Source organism: Callionymus lyra, chromosome 1, assembly GCF_982586985.1.
Source record: "Callionymus lyra chromosome 1, fCalLyr1.hap1.1, whole genome shotgun sequence".
In the NCBI taxonomy this organism is placed as follows: domain Eukaryota; kingdom Metazoa; phylum Chordata; class Actinopteri; order Syngnathiformes; family Callionymidae; genus Callionymus; species Callionymus lyra.
In genome coordinates this window covers 38,967,446-38,990,603 of record NC_141818.1, presented here as the reverse complement: position 1 = coordinate 38,990,603, position 23,158 = coordinate 38,967,446, and the positions used below count along the sequence as shown (strand labels likewise).

The window sequence follows — 23,158 nt, the reverse complement described above, 5'->3', positions numbered from 1 at the left end:
AGTTATGAAGAATCATGTGCTCTGCAAATTCTGTAACACCAGAGTCAAGTACTCGACAATACTACAAAACATACTAGTTTCTACAGTATTACAATATACCTGTATAGTAAAATTGGCCCTGTATCGTGATACGTAACGGATTTCCAGATTCTTGCCAATACACACCCCTTGTCAACTGTGTTGTTAGGTGTTAAGATAATAGTTTAAAGATTTACTTTCTTGTTAAGTATTTATTGTAGATGAATATCATGTCTTTACTGTAGCGCCTGATGCTGTAGCGTCTTTATCTTCCTCAACAAAACATCCAAATACCTCCATACTGCTCGTCTGTAACGTCCTTCTTGGATTAAAGCCTCGGTAAGTGGAATTTCGGGGGAAAAAAAACTTAAATAACTATATATATGTATATTTTAGGTTAGTTAAGTGTATGTTATCAGTCTATCGACTCCTGTCTCAACTCATTTGAACACATTGCAAGATTTTGGTTGCTGGTCGGGTTTAAAATATAGACTTTTAAAATATTTCCCAGAACAATTCATCATTTTAAAGCTTCAACACAAGATGGACGTTACAGCCGAGCATTATGGAGGTAAGGTAAGGTAAGGTAAGGTCTTTAAGAAACATCTTAAGATGTTTCTATTTGTTCAGGCTTTTCCTTGATTTTCTGGAACTCCTGTTGTGTTATCAGTTTTATCTTGACCTTTAAAGTATATACTTTATTGAATATTGTTCTGATTGTTTAAGCGCTTTGTGACCCTGGTCTGGAAAAGCGCTATATAAATAAAAATTACTTACTTACTTACTTACTTAAGGTAAATTGTTTTTTTTCCAATAGCCACACAATTTTTCATAAAAAATAAATCAAAATAAAATAAGAACAAGAAAAAAGGGAAATAAAGAGAAAGAACAAGACGATACAATCTAAATCTAAAGATAAAGGTATTTGGATCTTTTTTCAACGTGTCTTTTTTTGTGTCTCACATTTTTGCCTGATGACTCTGGAAAATAATCCCAAACCCTTAAATCTCCATGAGTAGAAACATGAACTATCCCTTTAAACCACTTATGTAACGAGGAATGCACAGAGAAGCTTGACTTTCACAAATAAATAAACAGTCAAGAGATGTTCATGACTTTCATCTTCAGTTTCAACTTTTTTCCCAAAAGGAAAAGTAAACGAGCGATCGCGTGCACGTTACGGTTTCCCCCTGTGATCGTGCGTGTTTGACCCTTTTACACAAGCACGCGTCTAAATATAACCGTTCATTGGTGGGCGCGATCGCACTGGTCTACGTGACCATGTGCTCCATCCCTCCCTCCCTCCGTCCCTCCTCCGCCCGCATCCCTCCTCAGTCCGTCAGTCCGTCCAAAACACACGAGAGACTTACGGGGTCGGAACCAGCATCGCTCGACGGGTTTGGGTTCTGTGACCAGACTTTCTGTTGAGGTTAAACCCCCTTGTTTTCTGGTGTGTTTTTATTTTGGAGTTTTGAGCTCGTCCACGAGGGACACCATTCATGATCGCCTGAGAAAAGTCCAGATCCATTTTTGTTAAATTATTTTTTGGTTCTGATTGTTTTGAGACCATCAACCCGGGGGATTGGAACCACACGTCGGGATTTGAGACCAGAACCGGTGAGTCCCATCCGAATGTTAGCAGCTAACGGAACCGTTGGACACTCGCTGATGCTCCGAACCTGGGCTTTTTTTTGTTGACATGTTGGACCCGTAAACGCGTGCGTTATATGCGGGTCTCTCTCTCTTTCTCTCCCTCTCTCCCTCTCTCTCTCTTTCTGACCCGGGTCCCGCTAACGGACGCTGTGTCATCGGTTCCGCCGCGGGTGAAGCTAGTACCGATGCTAGTAGCTCCGGAGCCCACGCCCAGGTCCTGTCAACCCGCCCGGGATCCATCATCATCACACCCGCATATCATTGTCTTACGTTACCTTATGTAATACCTGGATACCTTTTAAGAATCAAAGCAATGAAATAGTTTTAAATGTCAGTCTAGGATTAAAAAAAAAAAGAGTAGTTTTCTGTGACATCATGTGTTTCCCATTAAATACAACATGATATTCATTAAACTGCCATCAGAAAATTAAAGATTTCTTAAAGGGAAAGTTCAGCAACAAATTAACACGTTTTCCACTCGCCCTCATCGCCCTTCTAGACAAAAATGTATGACTGAGGATGAGAGGATACAGTTGAGCTGATGTTTGAACTATTTTGGGTTTTCAAAAACGAAATGAAAGCAGTTACGAAGAATCGTGTGCTCTGTAATTCTGTAACACCAGAGTCAGTAGATTGTATCGTCTTGTTCTTTCTCTTTGTTCTTGTTCTTATTTTATTTTGATTTTTTTTTTTATGGAAAATCGCTGTATTTGCTGTGGATAATTTGGAAAAAACAAACAATTTCTCGAAGGAGACCTCCTGAGGGATCAATAGAGTTCTACCTAACCTAACTCGCCCTCATGTCGACTAAGGGTTGGGATTCTAGACAAAAATGTCTTTTTTTTTAATGTAGAGACTAGAGCCGGATATCCATCTTTTGTTGAGGCCACGACATGAGGAATTGTTCCCCTAAAATATGATAAAAAGTCTTTATTTTAATTTCTTCTCTTATGAATATGTCTCATGTCAATATTAAACAGCACTGTATCGATTGAAAACATATTTCAAATCCTTTAAAAGAAAAAAAACAGTTGTGTTATTGTGAATATTTCAATAAAGTGTGTATGTAACAGATACATTAACAATAATCCAGATGATGACTGAGGATGAGAGGATACAGTTGAGCTGATGTTTTAACATATTTTGGTTTTTCAAAACGAAATGAAATCATTTACAACTTCAGTTACGAAGAATCGTGTGCTCTGTAAATTCTGTAAACCAGAGTCAAGTACTCGACAATACTGCAAAATATATCTGTTTCTATAGTATTACAATATATAGTATAATTGGCCCTGTATCGTGATATGTAACGAATTTGCAGATTCTTGCCAATACAATACACCCCTTGTCAACTGTGTTGTTAGGTGTTAAGATTATAGTTTAAAGATTTAACGTCTTCTTAAGTATTTCTTTGAGACGAATATCACAATTTTACTGTAGCGCCTGATGCTGTGGCGTCTTTATCTTCCTCAAATAATACACTTAAAAACAACGAAATACCTTGCATATTCATTGTCTTACGTTACCTTATGTAATACCTGGATACCTTTTTTTTTTGACGAATCAAAGCAATGAAATAGTTTTAAATGTCAGTCTAAGATTTAAAAAAAATAGTAGTTTCTGTCACATCATGTGTTTCCCATTAACTACAACATTTAATACACAGTTGTGTTATTGTGAATATTTCAATAAAGTGTGTATTTAATAGATACTTCTTTTTTTTACGTGCAAATTTTGTTTTGCAATTAAACTGCCAGCCGGTAAATGGCATTCATCATATCCTCAGCAACAAATGAACAATAATCCAGATGATGACTGGGGATGAGAGGATACAGTTGAGCTGATGTTTGAACTATTTTGGGTTTTCAAAACGAAATACACACCCCGTGTCAACTGTGTTATAATAGAACATCTATTGCACAAATTCCTGGCTCATTTACTGTTTATAATTGTTAAGAATTGTTTTAAATTCACCTCTAAAACGTCTATGAAACTGAACTTGAATAAAAAAATAACTAGTACATTTTTATGGTATCCAAAGAAATGTATCAGATATCTGCGATTTCACAACCACTTGAAACTAAAGGAAAAAAAAGAATAATTCTGAACTAGTTATAATAACTTTACAAGGCAGTGCTGTTGCTTTAACAATACAATGGTATTTATGATGGTAATGTTACTCCGGGCTTCTGTTCACAGGCCTGAACGTTTAAAACACAAAATGATTTCATATGTTTGAAAACCTTTTGACTGGTTAATGTGCCCGGCTGCTCTATAAAATGCTCGTTGAAAAGGTTAAGGTGGCGACAGCGATGCTTATTTCACCGTTAAATCATAATCATTATCAAATTAAAGGTGTTAAGCTTCCACTAAATCACACGGCGAGTGTGTTAAAGCCGGTAAATGTTCTATTTTCTTTCCCTATAACGGGTGTGTTATTGAGCCATCGTGCAGCGGCTGGTAATTGCATGTGTCAGGACAAAAGCGGTGCTTATGTAGTTAGTGTTTTTCCAAATATAACTATACTTTAACTTGACAACAAACAAATGTTAAACTAGAAACATGTCACATTTCGTTGAATTTACCGTGTTTACATCATTCGCGATTCACACTGTTGATTGTTGGTCTGATGACCATGATGTCATAGCACCTCGGCGTAAATACCAATTGTGTAATTTTCAAGTGAAGCGAAAAACAACACCGAAAAAACAGTGACGTGAGGAAGTGTCAACAGATGCATAGGTCCAATGTGTCTTTAGTCTCACCTCCGACACCTCCAGAGTATCTTTATTTAATAAAGCAGTATAGGTACTACAGAAATACAAATATATATATACATGGGTATGAACAATATACACATGTGACTTAATGTATAGATCTAGACTCCAACCTTATCCCTTGCTTTTCAAGGTTGAGGTTTAACTGGTTTCTTGATGAGTGTGATTCTCAAAATGTCTTTAAGTCCAGATAAGATCCTTCCAATGCTCGCTCACTGCCGACGCCACGCTGCTGTAGGTGAGATCGTAGACAAATTGGGATCTTTACCTTTTGGCTCAGCTCTTTAAGAATGAAAATAACTCGTAGCCAAACCGTTGTTCTAGCTCAGAAAGATTGGAAAGGAGACAGAAAGGACTAGGTTTTAAGAATTCCTTCTGGCTTTGTTGAGACTTTTAGAAAAAGCTTAAGACACTTATGAGGATGGACTAGGTAAACGACAGTCTTTTTTTCAATCTATCATTTACTTAAATGTATTGCATTGAGCTAGGATAAGGAACTTTTCAGCTCCTTGTCGTTGTTCAAAATGTCAACAAACTCTTTGTTTCTTTGTCTCTGTTATTTGTCTTAGATCTATGTTCTTTATCTTTAGACTTAGATTGTGTAATCTTGTTCTTTCCCTTAATTATCTTTGTTGTATCACTATTACAAATGATAGGATGTATTGCGATATTTGTACTGTTGTCCAACTCAGGTGTTGCAGAATTTATAGATCACATGACTCTTGACAAAGTCGTAACTGCTTTCATTAGTCTTGAAACCAAAATATTTTTCTAAACAAAAGTGTAAAAAGCTGCTGGAGTCGACTGTGTCCTTAGTAATCTCCAGGATCTTGCTGTATTTTATTTTCCATTAGCTACGAGGACATGATGACTTCTGCCATCTAGTGTCTGGAAGTTTACGTGCAACACAAAAATGAACAAACACCTTGAACCTTAGCATGCTAATTGTAAATAAAAAATGTAATTATTTTATTTTGAACACACTTAATTGAACCATTAATCATTTAGGAAGTATAGTAAAAACATAAATGATCATTTGAAGTAACAAAATATAATTACAAGTTGTCTTTACAAGCTGTCAAATATTGATACAGTATCATGAAAAAGAATTGCGATATATATATATATATATATATATTGTCGCCTCGATGTTTTCTAACATCCCTTCTTTTTACATACTTCTCTATTTAGTAACGGCTGATTGAGTTCTACAAAATGGATTTCATAAACTTTTTACCGTATTAAAAGTAATTGTCAGCTGTGATTGGTTGGCTGGGCGGCAAAGCATTGTGGAAGCTGTTCAGGTCACCGTTACTGAGAGGTTTGTTGATAGGGATGCAATTTTGAGTTTGCAAGGTTATATAAATGTGGTTAATTCAAAGAAGTGAACATTGTAATTTGATATCGTAACTTGACTGAAAGGTTACTAAACTAAACGGGCCTGGTTTCATTCCCCAACACTAATTCAGTCGACCCAAAACCTTGTTTCCCGAGCCGAGTCCGGCTGGTGTTTAACACACAAGTTTCACTCTGAGTGAGCCGTAAACTATCGGCGTTGAAATGCCATTATCAGAGGTGCTGGAGCATGGAGTCATGGATTTAGCTTCGCTACCGTGAAGGCCGTCAGACTATCTTGTGTCAAAGTAGGTCAGTGGGTGAGAAGAATTCCTGACCTTGTTTTGTCCGGAAGGTCGTGTCAAAATATAAAAACTTGAGGGAAGTCGTCACATTGGCACAGATTGTCGACTCCGTCACATGCTTTTGCTTTAGTCAGTTTGTGTTGAGATTGTTGAGAGTCTGACTTACTCGCTGTCACATGACAACACACTATATTTGTAGTGATACTTAAGCCAAGCATGTGGTTAATTGTTCCATCACCCAATGTGTCATTAGTAGGTTAGGGACGTCGGTGGGATTGTGGATCAACTAACTCTGGAACTTGGATTGTAGAGTGGAGTTCTGCAGGGCAGCTGTCCCCGTCAGTTCCTCTTGTTTGTCTCGGCTTGTGTTACTGGCAGGTCCTACTGAGGGCCACGAGGGCAAAAGAGCAATTTATGGAAGGGTTAATGTTTAGCGCCTCTTTGTATATGTGATTCAGTTAACATTTTAGATCCGGGAAGACAAGTTCAGTTCAGTTCAGTTTATTTAAAAAGGACAATGTGCAGTTAAATTAAAAAGTAAGAAGTTTCAAGCTGTAGGAAAACTTCGATACACTGCAAAATTATATTTGATTTATATCATAGTTCTTCCTTTTGGACCAAATAGTGTGTATAAAATACTTCAATTTAAAATTAACAAATATTCACACTGTCTTGCAATTAAACTTCCAGGCCGATAGATGGCAATAGTTGTACCCCCGCAGCTAAAGAATCAATGAGACATCCACGTTGACTGAGAACGAGAGGATACAGTTGATAGCTTTTAAAGCTGATCTTTTTTTAATATTTTGGTTTCCAAACAAATGAAAGTATTGTAAAGACTTCGTCAAGGGTCATGTGGTCTGTAAATTACAGCAATACCAGAGTCAAGTACTCGACAATACTACGAATATATCCTCGTAACTACAGTATCACGATATATGGGATCGTTGCCCCTGTATCATGATGCGTATCGTATGGCCAGATTCTTGACAATACACAGCCTTACGTTTATTGTGTTTATGGTAACGTTGTAGATCAGAGAAGACGAGGAAAAAATACTTATTCACGTGTGTTTTGACATTAGTCAGAAACAATCAATGAAATCAGTGTAAAACCTGGATAAGAGTTAACAATGTAATGGTTATAGATGTTTCTTCATGATGGTAAAGTCACCAGACTGGTGACTGCGTTGACCTGATCTACTGCCAACAATTCCCTGAAACTCTGCACACATGGTTTGTGTTGGATCGAATGTCAACAGTGTTAAGTTAGCTCATGTATGATTATCAAGTCAGTGGCTTGAAATTCATATTTTTGTAATTTATTTAACATTTGTTGATATCATAAGCAATAAAAAAAACTCTGTTAAAATACATTCCATCTTCATTGAGTCCCAGCAGAGTAGTTCCAACGTGGCGAAGGTTCTCTGCGTGGCCTCTGAGGCCCCGGTGTTTAGCTCCGTCTCGGAGAATATTACATTTCAGATGTGAAATCCAGATTCAACTGTGGCTGCTTGTGGAAATTTCCATGTCTTTTTTTGTATTTCCATGTCTCTCTTGGATGTCTTACAAGTTAAACAATGAGGGTGGGCGTGGGTTCGACTTCTTCGGAGCGAGGAAAGTTTAGTGTTTTCTTATAGATAAAGATAATTATGGTTCATTAAATAGCATTTAATGCAACTTTTAGCTTAAATATGTTATATAACGACAATAGGTTAATTTTGTGGTTTTATTTCTACTGCAAAATCTCTTCCTGTGTGTCTATAATCTCTATCTATAATCGACTTTCTTTGAGTCAATTCATGATTCTTAGGATATGAAGGTTTAGTGGATGAGTTAGAGGCTGAAAGACGAGATGAATGATTTACTCGACAGGATGGGGGGGTCGGCCTTGTGTTTGTTGCTCTAGCGTCCCTGCAGCTTGTTGAAAAGGTAGCTAATGACTCCCTTTGTTTGTTTTCCCTCTTCAATTGTTGACCAATAATAAAACGATTCCGGTCGAAACCCCCCCTTCCGCCCACTTGTGGCTCTCGACGTCGATTCAGTTTCTCATCAGTGATCCAGTTCATTCACCTGTTTTACTGCTGGTTGAAACGTTTGGGATTTAAAATGGATAAAGCCGAACCGACTTTGCTTTCACTTAAAACTGAAAGTAAATGTTTGTTTCAATTTGAGTCATCGTTAGAACTGCAAACACGTGTATCATGTGCTTGTCTTAAAACAAGGTAAAAGTTGATTAACAAAAACAACGTGTTATTTAAATAGGACGAAAATGCTTACATGATGTGTAATACTTATATGAAAAATATTAATTGAATCATCAGAATTAAATTGAAATATTTTTCATCTTTTTGTTTATTTTTTTTTACGTATTACTACGAACCCCCACGTAGCTGGTTACGCAATAGAAGACAAATGTACAGTGACCCCAAACATGAGGTCATGCTCTGCATCTTTGTGAAGGAAAAGGTTCTGTTTGAATGTACGTCTCCATTTAGTAAATCCTTCCTGCATAAAAGGAAGTTGGATTGTTTAGGAATTTCTCCAAGAAGGTTGGAAACTCCAGCGTGGGATGAATGTGGCAGCATGTTTTGCTTTTTTTTTTGTTGCTTTTTTAATTGATTATTTTACAATATAATACTATAATATATACAATAAATAAATATTTTAATAATTATTTATTTTACAAACATTTGTTTTTTAATTTATTTTATTTGTTTCATGCTGTTAAATTGTTTTAAAGTACATAACGTTCTTCTCTTTAGTCAATGTAGATGATTTCAAGAAGTTTACACCATGTCCAGATCAAAAGTTAATCGGTTACTTTTCATGCGCCGCGTCACTAAAATAGGATTGTATATTATCATCGTCATCGATGTTAATAGGATTGTTTTTGAGTAATTAACGTAACATGAGTCCGGTGAATTTTAATTATTTAATTATTATTATAAACCATTTTATTGGTTATACTTTAATCAATTGTGTATACAACATAAGAATAATCATATTTTTTTAACTGCAAAAAATAACCTGAAAATATTTCATTAAACCTCAAATTAAACTGTTGCAAATGAACTTCCAGCCACTCATTAAGTCCCTCGCAGCTAATGGTGATGACTGAGGACGAGAGGATACAGTCGACTCCCAACAGCTTTTAAAGCTCATATTTTGGTTTCAAAACAAATGAAAGCAGTTACAACTTCGTCAAGAGTCGTGCGGCCTTATATTTGCTTTAATAACCTATATAATAATATATCCTTATTCCTAAACTAATGTTAAATATATATCACAGTATAAGGCGTCATTGCACTGTATATTGTATTGCAAGATTCTTGCCAGTACACACCACTAGTGGGCACTATGAGAGGGAAAAAGTTAACAATTATGATTAAGTATCAGATGTAATAAAAAAATCCAGACTGTGGGACATTTTTGCACCTAAATTCGATTTCCAGCCTCACATGACTGTGTTCTTGTGGATTACCGGGGAATGTTTAAGAAAAAAAAAAAGCAACTTATTATGCACATTACAGCATCTGTTTGACCCAGTTCAAGTTAAATACACTTTAGATTACACTTGAAATAAGTCGGAAACACTGGAATAATTCTGATATGTACATTTATTGTTTGAAAAGCAGCTCTTGGCTTCCTGGAAGTTTCATTATCGTAGATTTTCTTCATGACCTTCAGGTGGTGAACAGAGCTACGTTGATAATCTGGTTCCTTCGGAGGCGTCGAAAGTGTTCTGTGTGAAACGGAATCGTCATTAACTTGTTAGAAGGATTGTCAGTTGGACACAAACACACATTTTAGAGCATTGATGATACATGCTGTGAAAGAGAGGAGGACACGCCACAAAGACGACTGAAGTGAGTCGATCCTGTGGTGGACGATACATGTCCAGACATGCCCGTCCACTTCATGCTCCACAGCACTTGAGTGGGAGTCTTGTTTTAGGAACAAAGCTAAACAAAAAAACATCCATAGGCAGCTAAATATTTGTTTTGCTTCACTCAAATAATAGAAACAACATTGGGACAGTGGGCAGAAATATTTATTTATTTATTTAAGATACTGTATTGATATTTGCCAGCATTATTTTTATTTTTAACCATAGTAAGTAAGCTTTCTTTGTAAAGTTATTTTATTGTTTCCAGCTGAATGAAGTGTGTTTAAAACTGGATTTGATTTAAAATTAGCAAATATTCACAGCATTTGTTGTTTTTGTGTTGCAAATAAACTTCCGGCCGCGAACAATGAAATCAGCGAAAAAATGAAATCCTGCGAGGACTGAGGATGAGAGGATACAGTCGACTCCAACAGATTGAAAAAAAAAGCTGATGTTTTGACATATTTTGGATTCAAAACAAATGAATGCAGTTACGACTTCATCAAGAGTCATGTGGTCTGTAAATTCTTGCACCAGAGTCAAGTACTCGGCAATACTACAATATATATATCCTTGTTACTACAGTATCAGAACATATGGTATCGTTGCACCTGTCGCCACATTTTTCAAAAATAGAATAAAATGGAATAAAAGGTGGAAAAAAAATCAGGTGCAGTTTTAAACGGATGCGTTTTGCTGGTGATGAAGGACAAGAACAATATGTACTACAGACATTTAAATGATCGGATTTTATTTTTGTCAAAGCCTTTTTAGAAACTTGATTTGCATCAAGTGCTCGGTTAATGAAGACGCTGTATTCGTTGTATTGTCTTGTTTGTTAGCATGAGTTTTAGGTCATTGAACGTCACATGAATTTTGAATCATCATCTACAAAAGGCTACAAAACCTTTTTCTTTTTTTTTGAACAATACATGTTTTCTTCTGACACTCAATCCAACAACTTCCAGAGTTTAACCACTGATTCTATCATTTTCCACACAGTGTATCCATGTGCTCGGGTTTGCCCGACTACAGCCTGAGGATGCCGAGTATAGGGTTCCAGAACCTTCCGCTCAATATCTACATTGTGGTGTTTGGGACGGCCATCTTTGTCTTCATCCTCAGCCTCCTCTTCTGTTGCTTCTTGATACGGTAAGATCCTTGTTTTGTGATTGAATCGTCAGTCAACATTTTGAATGCTTTTTTCAAATGGAAGTTTCCAACCTCAACAGAGAGAAATGATGGATCGAAGCAAAATTAATTTGAACCAGTTTGACCTTCATTTCCTGTTAACACATTCAGATCATCCTGTTCTGGAGTGTGCAGAAGTACTTTATGTGTATATACATTATTTACCCATTAAACATGTTTTGTGATAGAGTTAAAATGACGCCAAGTCGCTCAAACAAAGCTTTTATAGCTCAGGTAGAAGAACTCACATTTCTCCGATCCTTAAAACTCTTCACTGGCTGCCAGTTTCTTTCAGGATCAACTTTAAAATTCTGGTTCTTACTTTCAGATCTATTCATGGTCAGACTCCTCCTTACATCAATGATCTGATCCAGCCTTACACCCCAGCTTGGGCTCTGAGGTCTGTGGATCAGAATCTAAAGTACTTCCTGAACATGCTTCAGGACCAGAGGAGAGAAATCCTTCCAGGCTGTTGCTCCTAAGCTTTGGAACGATCTTCCTCGCTTGATGGAGTCTACTGACTCCTTCAAGAAACGTCTTAAGAAATGTTTTATTCCTTTAGGCTTTTCCTACTCCTGTGTAGTTCTCTGTGTTATCTTGACCGTTTAAGATTATATTTTATTGAGTATTGTTTTGATTGTTTAAGCGCTTTGTGACCCTGGTCAGGAAAAGCGCTATATCAATATAAATTACTTACTTACTTAGTAAAAGTCATTATTGCATTGCTTTTCAATGTGGTGTTTACATTTGTTGCTTCACAAATTCATGCAAATATGAGTTTATTACAATAAATTCACATACATGTCTTTGTGTCACTTTGAAAAACATGTCTGTATCTCAGTGAAAATGTTTGTTTTATAACCCAAATTATGTTTCTGAACGTGTCATGTTACAGCAGGTAGCTCTCATACTGCCCAGGGGCCGAAATAGGCCCTTAGGTCATTTGATTAGGCCTGCAGGAGCTGAAAATCAAGTTAATTCCTCTTGTTAATAGCACCAAAGCAAGTTGATGGCTGATACGCCCACCTATCATAACCTGCAGAGAAAGAAGTGTTCTGCCCTTCTTTGTTGCCTTGAGAACGGAGCGTAGTTGAGAAAACAACGTATTTTTGTGCTTTGAGAAAATTTTATTAGCCTTTGAATTGGACGGAATTTGAAATATTGCCTTTGTGTGTGATTGAGGTCGAAACCTCTGCTTTAATATCACAGCAAAAAAACATCAATTGTAAAAATTAAATCTACTATCTTTACTTTTTTTTAATATTTTCTCCAACAAAATGCAGGTGAAATTCTTCTAGGGAGTAAATACAGGATCAAACTTTCGCTCTTTGCTCTGACAAGCATTTTACATTGTAGGTAAAACATTTACAATTTCAACTAAGAGGAAAGTATTTATCAGCGATAAACTTTAGACTTGCTTTAACCAGTGAAAAGCAACCAAAAAGACAAAAAAAGGTTGTTTATTTTTTACACCAAGTGAGTTGTTTTGAGTAAATTAAATGTACGTTATTAAAAGGCCTGGTCATTATGGTGTTTCTTCATGGTGTCAGAATATTGTGTCTGCAATGTCGTACATTAATTGTTTTTCGCTGCTTAAAGTTTGTTTACAAAACTGGATAAAGGCTCTTGTTGGGTCAGTTAACAGCTGTAAAGTCAAATGTTACTTCAGTTAAGGTTTAACTAAGGTTTCTTCAGTTAAAGAAACAAGTCTCGTGCCATTTAACATGACAAACCTTTGTGTCACACGTGTGCACAGGTGAACTGTGTGTCGAGGGCGAGGCGAAAGGTAAATCCTGGGAGACATGCCTGATATGGGGGAGTTTCCCCATATCTTTATTTAGACAAACGCAAGAATGTGAAATGACTCCATTACTTTCTAACATCTCGTCATGCTTCTTGTTAAGTATAAACAACAATGAGGTTCACATACAAGGTTCAAACTGAGGTCAGATGGACTCGCCGGAGCTTCTTCCTGTTCCATCTGAAATACAATAACCAGACCCCCGAGCGAGCCCCCCCGTCCATCATCCAATGACCCTCTGAACCCGAAGCCCACACCCTGGGAGTCTCTTCACCTGCTGACCTCTTTCCTAAAAATGTCCGACTCTCTCCTAGACTGTGCTGCTTGTTTTACAGATCCCTCTCACTCTGCTGCGAGAGGTTAAGGTTACTTATAATTGAGGTAAATCTCACAAACCTATGAACTTATCCTGTCTTTCCTCTTCTTTTCTACTCGTGTACACTTTGGTGTCGACCTCGCTGCCTGCTGTTCCCCTTAATAGCGTTTGAGTGACTCCCTGATGAGTCAGCGTTTCGTGGCATAAAAGACGGATAAAGTGGAAATTAATTTGCTGCTGCTTTTTGTTAATGATTATTTATGGCACTTGAATTTTATTTGAAGTGCTTAAACTTGTCTGATAAAATGAAAATTAGGACACTTTTTTTTTTTTATTTCTGTCCCTCCAGTTGAAACCTTTTGTGTAAAGCCAACATGAAGCAATATATTTAGATTTTTCCATTGATTTGCGAATGATGGTGTGTATTTGTGTTGTTTCCTCTTCTTTGCCAGGGTGTCTGAATGTTGTTTTTTTTAGTCTCACTAACTGACATAATTCAATCGACGGCTGTTGTCTAATCACAAAGATTTTTGTGTTTTCATGTCCGCAGGGTGCGACACCAGGCGCACAAGGAGCTCTACGCCTACAAGCAAGTAAGTGCTTTTAGATTGATTTTTAATCCAAAGACATGATTTTACTCAGTTTTATTTAGATTCTGTAAAGCTATTTACCCTTGTGTTTTCTTTGATGGTGACCCTGGGTGTGTTTGAGGTATACCATGTGTTGTGTCCGGGTCAAAGTGACCCAATGTGTTTAACCTACTCTGTCAAGGTGAACGACCTTGAACAAGAGACAACACAAAGGATACTTCAAACACATTGGGTCACCTTGACCCAGTGAAAACCCAAGGGATACCTAAAAAAAATGTATGTTTTCAGGCCGCCGAGTCAACTTGACCCAGAGCTAACACAAGGGGTTAAGTTAACCTAGAATAGATAATAGTCATCAAAACAAAAGCAAAGTTGTCTACAAAGGTAGAAATATCTCGATAGAGGTGTTTTTTAGTTCCTGAATACTCACTACTGTAATATTTGGAATTTTTTGGTTAACACCAATTGTAGCAATAACTGCTCCAACACACCAAGTCAAACATATGTCAAACACATGTATATGTCAAATTCATGCGGCTCGCTAGGTGATTTTATTTGGCCCAAAATCAAAGAACATTATTGTCGTGTTGGATTTATGCATCTCAAAGAATCGCACAAATGTAATGTAAATGTGTGTAAATGTATTTAAGAGTCTGATACTAGGGCTGATCACAGGAGAGTCTAAAGTGTATAGAATTAGGTGCAAAAGTTGAATTGTACCAGTGAAAGATGGGTTTTATATCAGAGAACAGGAAGAACACCTCTCCATCTGGATAATGATAGTAATTGCCTTTCGCTGTGAAGATGACACTTCATCTGCTTTTCTCTTCTCCGCAGGTCATTCAGAAGGAAAAAGTCAAAGAGCTGAATTTGCATGAGGTGAGAGCTCATCCCTATCTGCCCACAACGCTTCCATATCACACATTTTTTCTCCAAGACATCTTCTGGACAGAATGTTCCGTCATGTAATCTGACTGGAGGGACACGCTGTGCTGGATGATTCAGCCATGCTAACAATGCATGAGTCCCATTCATGCGCCGTCATCTTCGGCCCAATTTTTTTAATACATCGGATCCAATCGGAAGACGTAAATCCTCCGCGGAAGCGTTGGAAAAAGAAACCAAGACGTAAAAGATCTCAGTTCGGCTCAGAGAGAGAGGACGTGTGGTGGTCGGTTGATGCAATTGAACACGCACTCCGCTGACATGTCGCCGTGAACAGTCGAGTCTTGTCCTTGGTTGACAAGAGTCCTTTGCGACCCAGTGACATAACAAAAGCTCAGTGACGTCGGGACATGACAGCAGCTGATGTCCAACATTCTGTAGGTTCAATTGTTGCCCAGTCTGTGCTCTGAAGCCTCACTTTAGTGTAATAGGAGAACCATCTGCAGTAGGACCACGCAAACGAATACACTTCGCTTTATTTAAAAAACACAATTCGTAACAGACATATTTAAGGTAAGGTAAGGTAAAACTTTATTGATCCCTCAGGAGGTCTCCTTCAGGAAATTGTTTTTTTCCAATAGCCAGCAATTTTTCATAAACAATAAAAAATAATAAATAAAAAAATAAAATAAGAAGAAGAACATAAGAGGAAGAACAAGATAATACAATCTAAGTCTAAAGATAAAGACAAAGAACATAGGTCAAAGAAAAACAACAAAGACAAAGGATACAAAGACTAACATAGAATAGAACATCATGATACTTTCACTCCACTCCTGCCCCCGAACTCAGAATTGTACAATTGAATAGCCCGAGGAATGAATGAGTCCCTGAGTCTATTTGTTTTGCACCTGGGTAGGAGCATTTGTGCACTCATTCTGCTTCTCTGCTCACTGATGACAGTGTTCATTTAAATGATGGACGTATATCAGTGACGTCAGAATATTAAATGAATGAATTCATATCGACTGAACTTTGTCCTCCACTTAGAAGATGTTGAGTGTTGAGAACCATGGCCTCAAAATTCGTAGTGTACTTCAGCAAAGCGACATTCTTTATAGGTCGTCGTGATGGACCAAAAAACTCCCAGACAACATGAAGATGTCACATCTTGTGAGCCAGTAAATCTTCTCAGTGCTGTTGATCAACGGGATTAACCAAAGGTTGTCGTTCCACCATTGTAGATCTGAGCGTCAGCTAAAAAAAGTGACGATATAAAGACTCAGGAAGCTTCCCAAGCTAAAACCGAACTGAATGTTTCCCAACATCAATGGATGACCTGAAAAAGACGTCCTATCTAAAGAGAAAACAGCGGGATATCTACTTTTGAATCAATGGGGAAAGTCTTTTTCACTTTTTTAATAGAATCGCCAAAGTAGTCGTCTAAAATAGCTTCTTCAAAAGGCCCCGAGGCGCCATGCTGTTTTTTTTATGTGGAGGTGTCCATCCTCCTTTTATTTCATTTTAGGAAATTGAAAGTCAGCTGTAGAGAAGGATTAAGTAGCATTCAGATCCTGTCTTCCAGAGTTTGAAAGGTGATGCAGAGCAAAGTCTCATCTGTTGTTGTGGAGACTCTTCTCAGGACTTGTTGCGAAGCTTTTCATTTGTTGTTGGCGTGCAGTTGAGTTCAGGCCCCGATTAAACTAGTCGAGGACGAGCATCTCGTGAAATTTCTCAAATCTCAAACAATTTTTTCTTCACAATTTTGATTTGTATTCTGTCTTTTGTTATCTCTGTTTGGCTTCAACATGTCTTGAAGGTATCGTTCACCCGAAATTCAAACTTCACTCATTTTCTACTCGCCCTCATGTCGACTAAGAGTTGGGATTATTTTCTGAGTAAACTGTTCCTTTTTTAGAGTTCTAGACAAAAATGAAACAAAAAGACACTTGAAAACATCCAAATACTATTACGTGTAATGTCTCTCTTGTATTTAAATCTCAACAATTAAAAACATAAATAAGTCTATATTAAAATAATAAAATGCTTAATAAAAAAGGGATTAATTTAATTCATAAATCTCATGATAAATTAACCAAGGTTCATTATTTAAATTTGTTTGGCTGCTTGTTTGTTTGAGGCTCTTCTGTCCATGTTGTGTGGATTTTCTCATTATGTAAGCTTTGACCGCTCCTTGCTAGCATATGCTAAAAACATTCACACCCCCTCCTCACCCTACGACATTGTTCCTTAGCAACCGAGGTCAAAATATGAAGTGAACTGGTATCAGCTATCAGTGCAAGAACTTGAGCCTGGATTTACTATGATTGAGTCAGGCTGTAATGTGACCTGGAATCATAGAGTGAAAATACAGTTTGTTTGTATATTCAGTTGAGATAAATATGACTTATTTTGTCTGTTTTTTTTAGTCAGACTTAAAAAATACTTTTCCTGTCTGTAATCTCTCAGGTTGAGGCAAAAAAATAAATGTTCCAAGGTTTCATTATCAGAGGATTGTCCTTGTAAATCTGCGATCGATGTCTGTCCGTCAATAGAGTCTGACTCTACGGTGGTAGACAAGGTTGTTTCAAGTGGGTTAAGGTTCACGGCTACAGACGGAGCCAACATCCAGCGGTGATGTTGTTTTCCTTATTAAAAAAAAAAAAAGAAAAAAGACAAGTTAAGCGTTCCCGGCATGTGAGGAGGATATCATTAGACTCAGAAAACCCTTTTCCAGAAGAATCAAATGCTCGCCCTAGACTCACATGGGGATCAATTTGTTATGGTTTCCGAAGAACTGGATCAGAAGTTGACGACATTGTTGGATTCTTTTCAAGGTTTCCTCAGGAAAGGAGGTTATATAAGCCCAATATTGCAGATTTATTTAAGTCAATATCGACACATATGTTAATTAAAAACGATTCAAATCAATATGGTTTGTATCTTGTTATTATTATGGTTTTGTTTATATCATTATTTATCTTTATTCTTTCTTATTGTTACCTTTTTTATTGTAAAATTGTTTATTTAAATGCCTGGTATATATATATATATATATATTATTAATTTAAGAGCTGATATCTTAACCAAACAACACAACAATATTGTTTTTTTTTGTCTTAACATGATCGTTTAGCAATTAAAAAATATTGTTTCCTCTTTCAATCTCACTTCACATGATACATAACCTTCCCACGCCACAATGACTAACTCTTTTTCACTCTCCCCCCCCCTCAGATATGCGCCGTGTGTTTGGAGGAGTTTAAACAGAAAGACGAGCTCGGGATTTGCCCGTGCAAACACGCCTTCCACAGGAAGTGAGTACAAGCTTTTGTTTGACTTCTCAAGAGCCGAAAACTACCGTTCCCCAAGTCAAGGATTTTAACGACGAATGATCGTGTCGAGTTGTGTGTTTTAGTGTTCAAAATATTGTGTAGTCGAGAGAGATTAACGTGTAATTCGAGATACTACGCATGACAAGATGGATGGCCAGGGCTAGCCTTGCCCACTCACTCACTCACTCACTCACTCACTCACTCCCACCCTCATGTCACTTCAGCTGAGTTGTTTATAACAGCATGAAACCTCCCGTGCCCTAGTTTCCCTCCACTTACTGGAAACGTGGTCACTTATTGGATCCACGGTATAAACACTGGGGTAACTCCTGCTGTTTCCTGGGAAAATAACACATTCCAAAATGTAGGATTCATTGACGCAATATAAAGAAATTTACTTGCATGTAAGAAAAAGTGTCAAAATCAACTAGACAAGTTGCTTTCACATGAAAAATTGTTTAAATTAAACATGTCTTTGATTCCTCAGGTGCCTCATCAAGTGGTTGGAGGTGAGGAAAGTGTGTCCTCTATGCAACATGCCGGTGCTGCAGCTCGCCCAACAGGCCAGCAGCACGGACCCCGCGGTGCAAATCCCGCAGCCCTTGCCCGGCATCGAGAACCTGGTGTAGCGGATTTTCTTTTGTGTCCCGGGAACTCTTCGGCCTCCGCAGGCAACACGGCGCTCACAACGCCGGCAACTGGTCACCGGAGCCACTAACGGACGCCGCTTTCTGTCACCTTCGGTTTTTTTTTTTTTAAAGATGGTTCAAACCTTCCGTCGGGAGAGGTGGGGAAACCAAAGCACTTTTTTTCCCAGACCAGGAGGAAAACGAACGAGACGATAAAGTTGTGTTTCTTGCACTTTACAAAATATATGTGTCGGCTGTAGCGTTGTTAGACGATAGAATAACATGTGTAGAGAGATTAAACACACAACACTGAAGGGATTAAAACACACATTAAGTTTGAAAAAAAAAAACTGGAAATCCAACTAATGTGAAGCATTTGTTGTACTCGGATTAGTGTTTATTTATTATTGTGTAGTAGCACAAAAACAAACGATGGTTGATCATGTCACTGTCGCAGCGAGAGACTGTTCTGTAATTTACCCAAGATGCCCCACTGTAAAAAAAGTCCGGACACATCTCCGTCACGCCCACTTGGTACACACACCCCCTTTTTTATCGTAACCCGGAAATGGATCAGTTAGCGTTTTAATCGTGATGTTGACGGATCGATACACAAATATGTTACACAGCGAACAGGTCCGTGGCTCGGTCCACTGAGTAAACAGGTTAATATGTACACAAAGCTCTGACGCGTGTCATTAGTGACATTCCAGCACAGCACAACATCACGGCCTCTCGCACGAGACCAGGGAGTGGATTCTGGCATTTGATCAAACAAACGTGTGACAAACGTGTAAAATACTGTATCATTATTGGATCTTCTACGAGTGTCAAACTCAGTCATACGGCTGGAAATCAAAGTGGATTCATGTTCCCGTCGCTATGGTGATCAAAGGAAACACATTTGAACAAGCACTAGATGGATCGAGCCTCCAAGAATGAAAACCATCATAATTATACATTTTTACAGTAAATACCGTATTTGTTGGACTATAAGGCAGACCTTTATTTTTTCTAAAATCGACAGTGTGCCTTATAATTCCATGGTTCTTATGTTTTCATTCTGGTTGTACTTTCTCACCTCAAACCGTTTTCACACGCCACTTAAAAATCTGTCAAAAATGATAGCAAGCGACAAAGCCACACGACGAGGCTCTTTAGTATTACTCCACGAGGCTATGAAGTATAACTCTATTAGGCTCAATAGTTATACTCTCTTAAGCTTCGTAGTATTACTCCACGAGGCTATGAAGTATAACTCTATTAGGCTCAATAGTTATACTCTCTTAAGCTTCATAGTATTACTCCACGAGGCTATGAAGTATAACCCTATTAGGCTCAATAGTTATACTCTCTTAAGCTTCGTAGTATTACTCCACGAGGCTATGAAGTATAACTCCATTAGGCTCGATAGTTATACTCTGTTAAGCCTCGTAGTATTACTCCACGAGGCTATGAAGTATAACTCCATTAGGCTCGATAGTTATACTCTGTTAAGCCTCGTAGTATTACTCCACGAGGCTATGAAGTATAACTCCATTAGGCTCGATAGTTATACTCTGTTAAGCTTCGTAGTATTACTCCACGAGGCTATGAAGTATAACTCCATTAGGCTCGATAGTTATACTCTGTTAAGCTTCGTAGTATTACTCCACGAGGCTATGAAGTATAAGTCCATTAGGCTCGATAGTTATACTCTGTTAAGCCTCGTAGTATTACTCCACGAGGCTATGAAGTATAACTCCATAAGGCTCGATAGTTATACTCTGTTAAGCTTTGTAGTATTACTCCACGAGGCTATGAAGTATAACTCCATTAGGCCCGATAGTTATACTCTGTTAAGCTTCGTAGTATTACTCCACGAGGCTATGAAGTATAACCCTATTAGGCTCAATAGTTATACTCTCTTAAGCTTCGTAGTATTACTCCACGAGGCTATGAAGTATAACTCTATTAGGCTCAATAGTTATACTCTGTTAAGCTTCGTAGTATTACTCCACGAGGCTCTGAAGTATAACTCCATTAGGCTCGATAGTTATACTCTGTTAAGCCTCGTAGTATTACTCCACGAGGCTATGAAGTATAACTCCATTAGGCTCGATAATTATACTCTGTTAAGCTTCGTAGTATTACTCCACGAGGCTATGAAGTATAACCCTATTAGGCTCAATAGTTATACTCTCTTAAGCTTCGTAGTATTACTCCATGGGGCTAAGAAGTATAACTCCATTAGGCTCGATAGTTATACTCTATTAAGCTTCGTAGTATTACTCCACGAGGCTATGAAGTATGACTCCATTAGGCTCAATAGTTATACTCTGTTAAGCTTTGTAGTATTACTCTAAGAGGCTTTGTATTATTAGTCCAAGAAGCTCTGTAGTATTACTATGTGAGGCTCTGTAGTATACTCCATTAGGCTCTGCAGTATTACTTCATGGGGCTCCATAATATTATTAATAGTATAAAAAGCGCTATACGAATAAAAATGACTTACTTACTTTCTCAGCGAGGCTCCGTAACAATAATCCGAGAGGCTCCATAGTATAGTTTTTGAGGCTCCCTAATACTGCTCAGCAATGCAACGTAGTATTACTCAGTGATGCTCTAAAGTGTACTCCATTAGGCTCCATAGTATTACTTCATGAGGCTCTGTTTGTGAGAGGCTTCCTTGTATAACTCTGAGAATCTCAGTAGTATTATTCCGAGAAGCTCTGTAGTATTACTCTACAATGCTCTGTAGAATCACTCCAGGAGGCACCGTAGTATTACTCCGTGAGGCTTTGTAGTGTTACTCCCAGTGGCTAAGTAGTATTTCTCCGCGACCCCTGTTAGGTTCCATAGTATTGGTCTATGAGGCTCCGTAGCATTTCTCCGAAAGAAACCTTAGAATTACTCATTGAGGCTCTGTATTATTACTCCGCAATGCAACGTAGTATACTCTGTGAGGCTCTGTAGTATTACTCCGTGAGACGATGTAGAATTACTAATTCCATTTTCACAAGTTGTAGTCTTACTCTGTGAGGCTCCGTAATGAGGCCTTGTTGTGATCCTCTGAAAGTCTACGTAGTGTTACTAGTTACTAGTAATAGTTAGTAGTACTACGAAGTCACATCGATCTAAATGCACTTTATGTGTGAAAATAGAGAACAATTCAACTTTGGCCCCTCGTGTGATTGAGTTTAACACTGATCTAGATCTAGATCACAATTTGTTTGAGCTTGTCTGAGGCACTTATGAAGATTTAACAAGTTTTTAACAAACTTCTGTCAATCACTAATCTGATCAAAAGAACAACTCGAGTCTCACATCTACAACAGTGTTTGTGGTAATTAAATTATGTCGTTTTTACACCAAAAAAAATCTCAGATCCTCTTGTCAATGTAGACAACAGAGTCCGGGTTCCCAAAACTCAAGAACAGTGGAAATTTCTGAATTTCACTCATCGTAGTGAGGCTTTAAATCACTTTTTTAACTAGTGCAACCTGGTTGTTACAGTATTTGAGTCTGCTGTACATATGTTAACATGAGTAAAACACCAAGAGGTATTTTTTATTCATCCTAAAGTATTTAAAGAGATATTAAAAAACATTATAAGAAGAGAGTATAGATGACAAAATGTAAGTTCATGATATTCAAACTATGAGAAAAACCTTGAAAATGCTTCGTTAATTAACGATCAATACAAACCCATTGAGCGACTGATCGATCACTTCATAACTGCATCAGTCTTAACCTATTTTAGCATCGAATGTATTTTTCACAAGGTTGGATATTGAACATGAGTGACCACTCCTACGGGATTATAAGAACAATAGTTGTGTGTTTATATGTCGTAGAAATGTATAAAAAGGCTTCACATATGAAAGTATAGCCATCAGAATATGGTTAAATTATCATTTTAAATGTTGAATTATTACTTTTTAATAATTGAATTAAATAATTTATATATTTGAACTTGTTTTTTTTAATGTAATCAATAAATAAATAAAAAGTTTTTTCTTTGTTTGTTTTAATAATTTCATTTCAGATTTTACATATTTTCTTCTTTTTTTTTACACATAAAGTTTGTTTTTCTTATTTAAATAATTCCATAATAAATATTCTATTTGAATCAGTAGCCTTTTAAGCTTAATAGTGGCACTATTATAACACTTTTTTATATTGAACTCAATTGGCCATGAATTATTATTGTTTTATTAAAAACAATATTTTTTTAAATTATTGTAATTTAAATATTTAAATACACTATGTGTAAAAACAAAACAATTCAACCTTTCAATGCACCAATTGCTGAATTAAGTCATAAGAAAATACAATTAAATAAACAAAAATGAAACTTTTCATTAAGAAATTCAACATTTAAAATGTCAAATTCAATGATTCATTATTTTGATGAAATACTTCAATACCATCGGCTCCTTTTTTTTCCCCACGT

The 23,158-nt window shown here is 37.2% G+C and overlaps 1 protein-coding gene across 1 annotated transcript; it reads left to right on the top strand.

The window, feature by feature from the left end:
• Nucleotides 1-1,351: 1,351 nt before the first annotated feature.
• rnf24 (ring finger protein 24) lies at nt 1,352-22,655 on the top strand. Its single transcript, XM_087806849.1, has 6 exons — nt 1,352-1,635; nt 10,979-11,128; nt 13,835-13,877; nt 14,712-14,753; nt 17,997-18,076; nt 18,582-22,655. Exons 2-6 carry the CDS (start codon nt 10,986-10,988, stop codon nt 18,721-18,723), a joined length of 450 nt encoding a protein of 149 aa, XP_087662975.1. The 5' UTR covers nt 1,352-1,635; nt 10,979-10,985; the 3' UTR covers nt 18,724-22,655.
• The last annotated feature ends 503 nt before the right edge of the window (nt 22,656-23,158 follow it).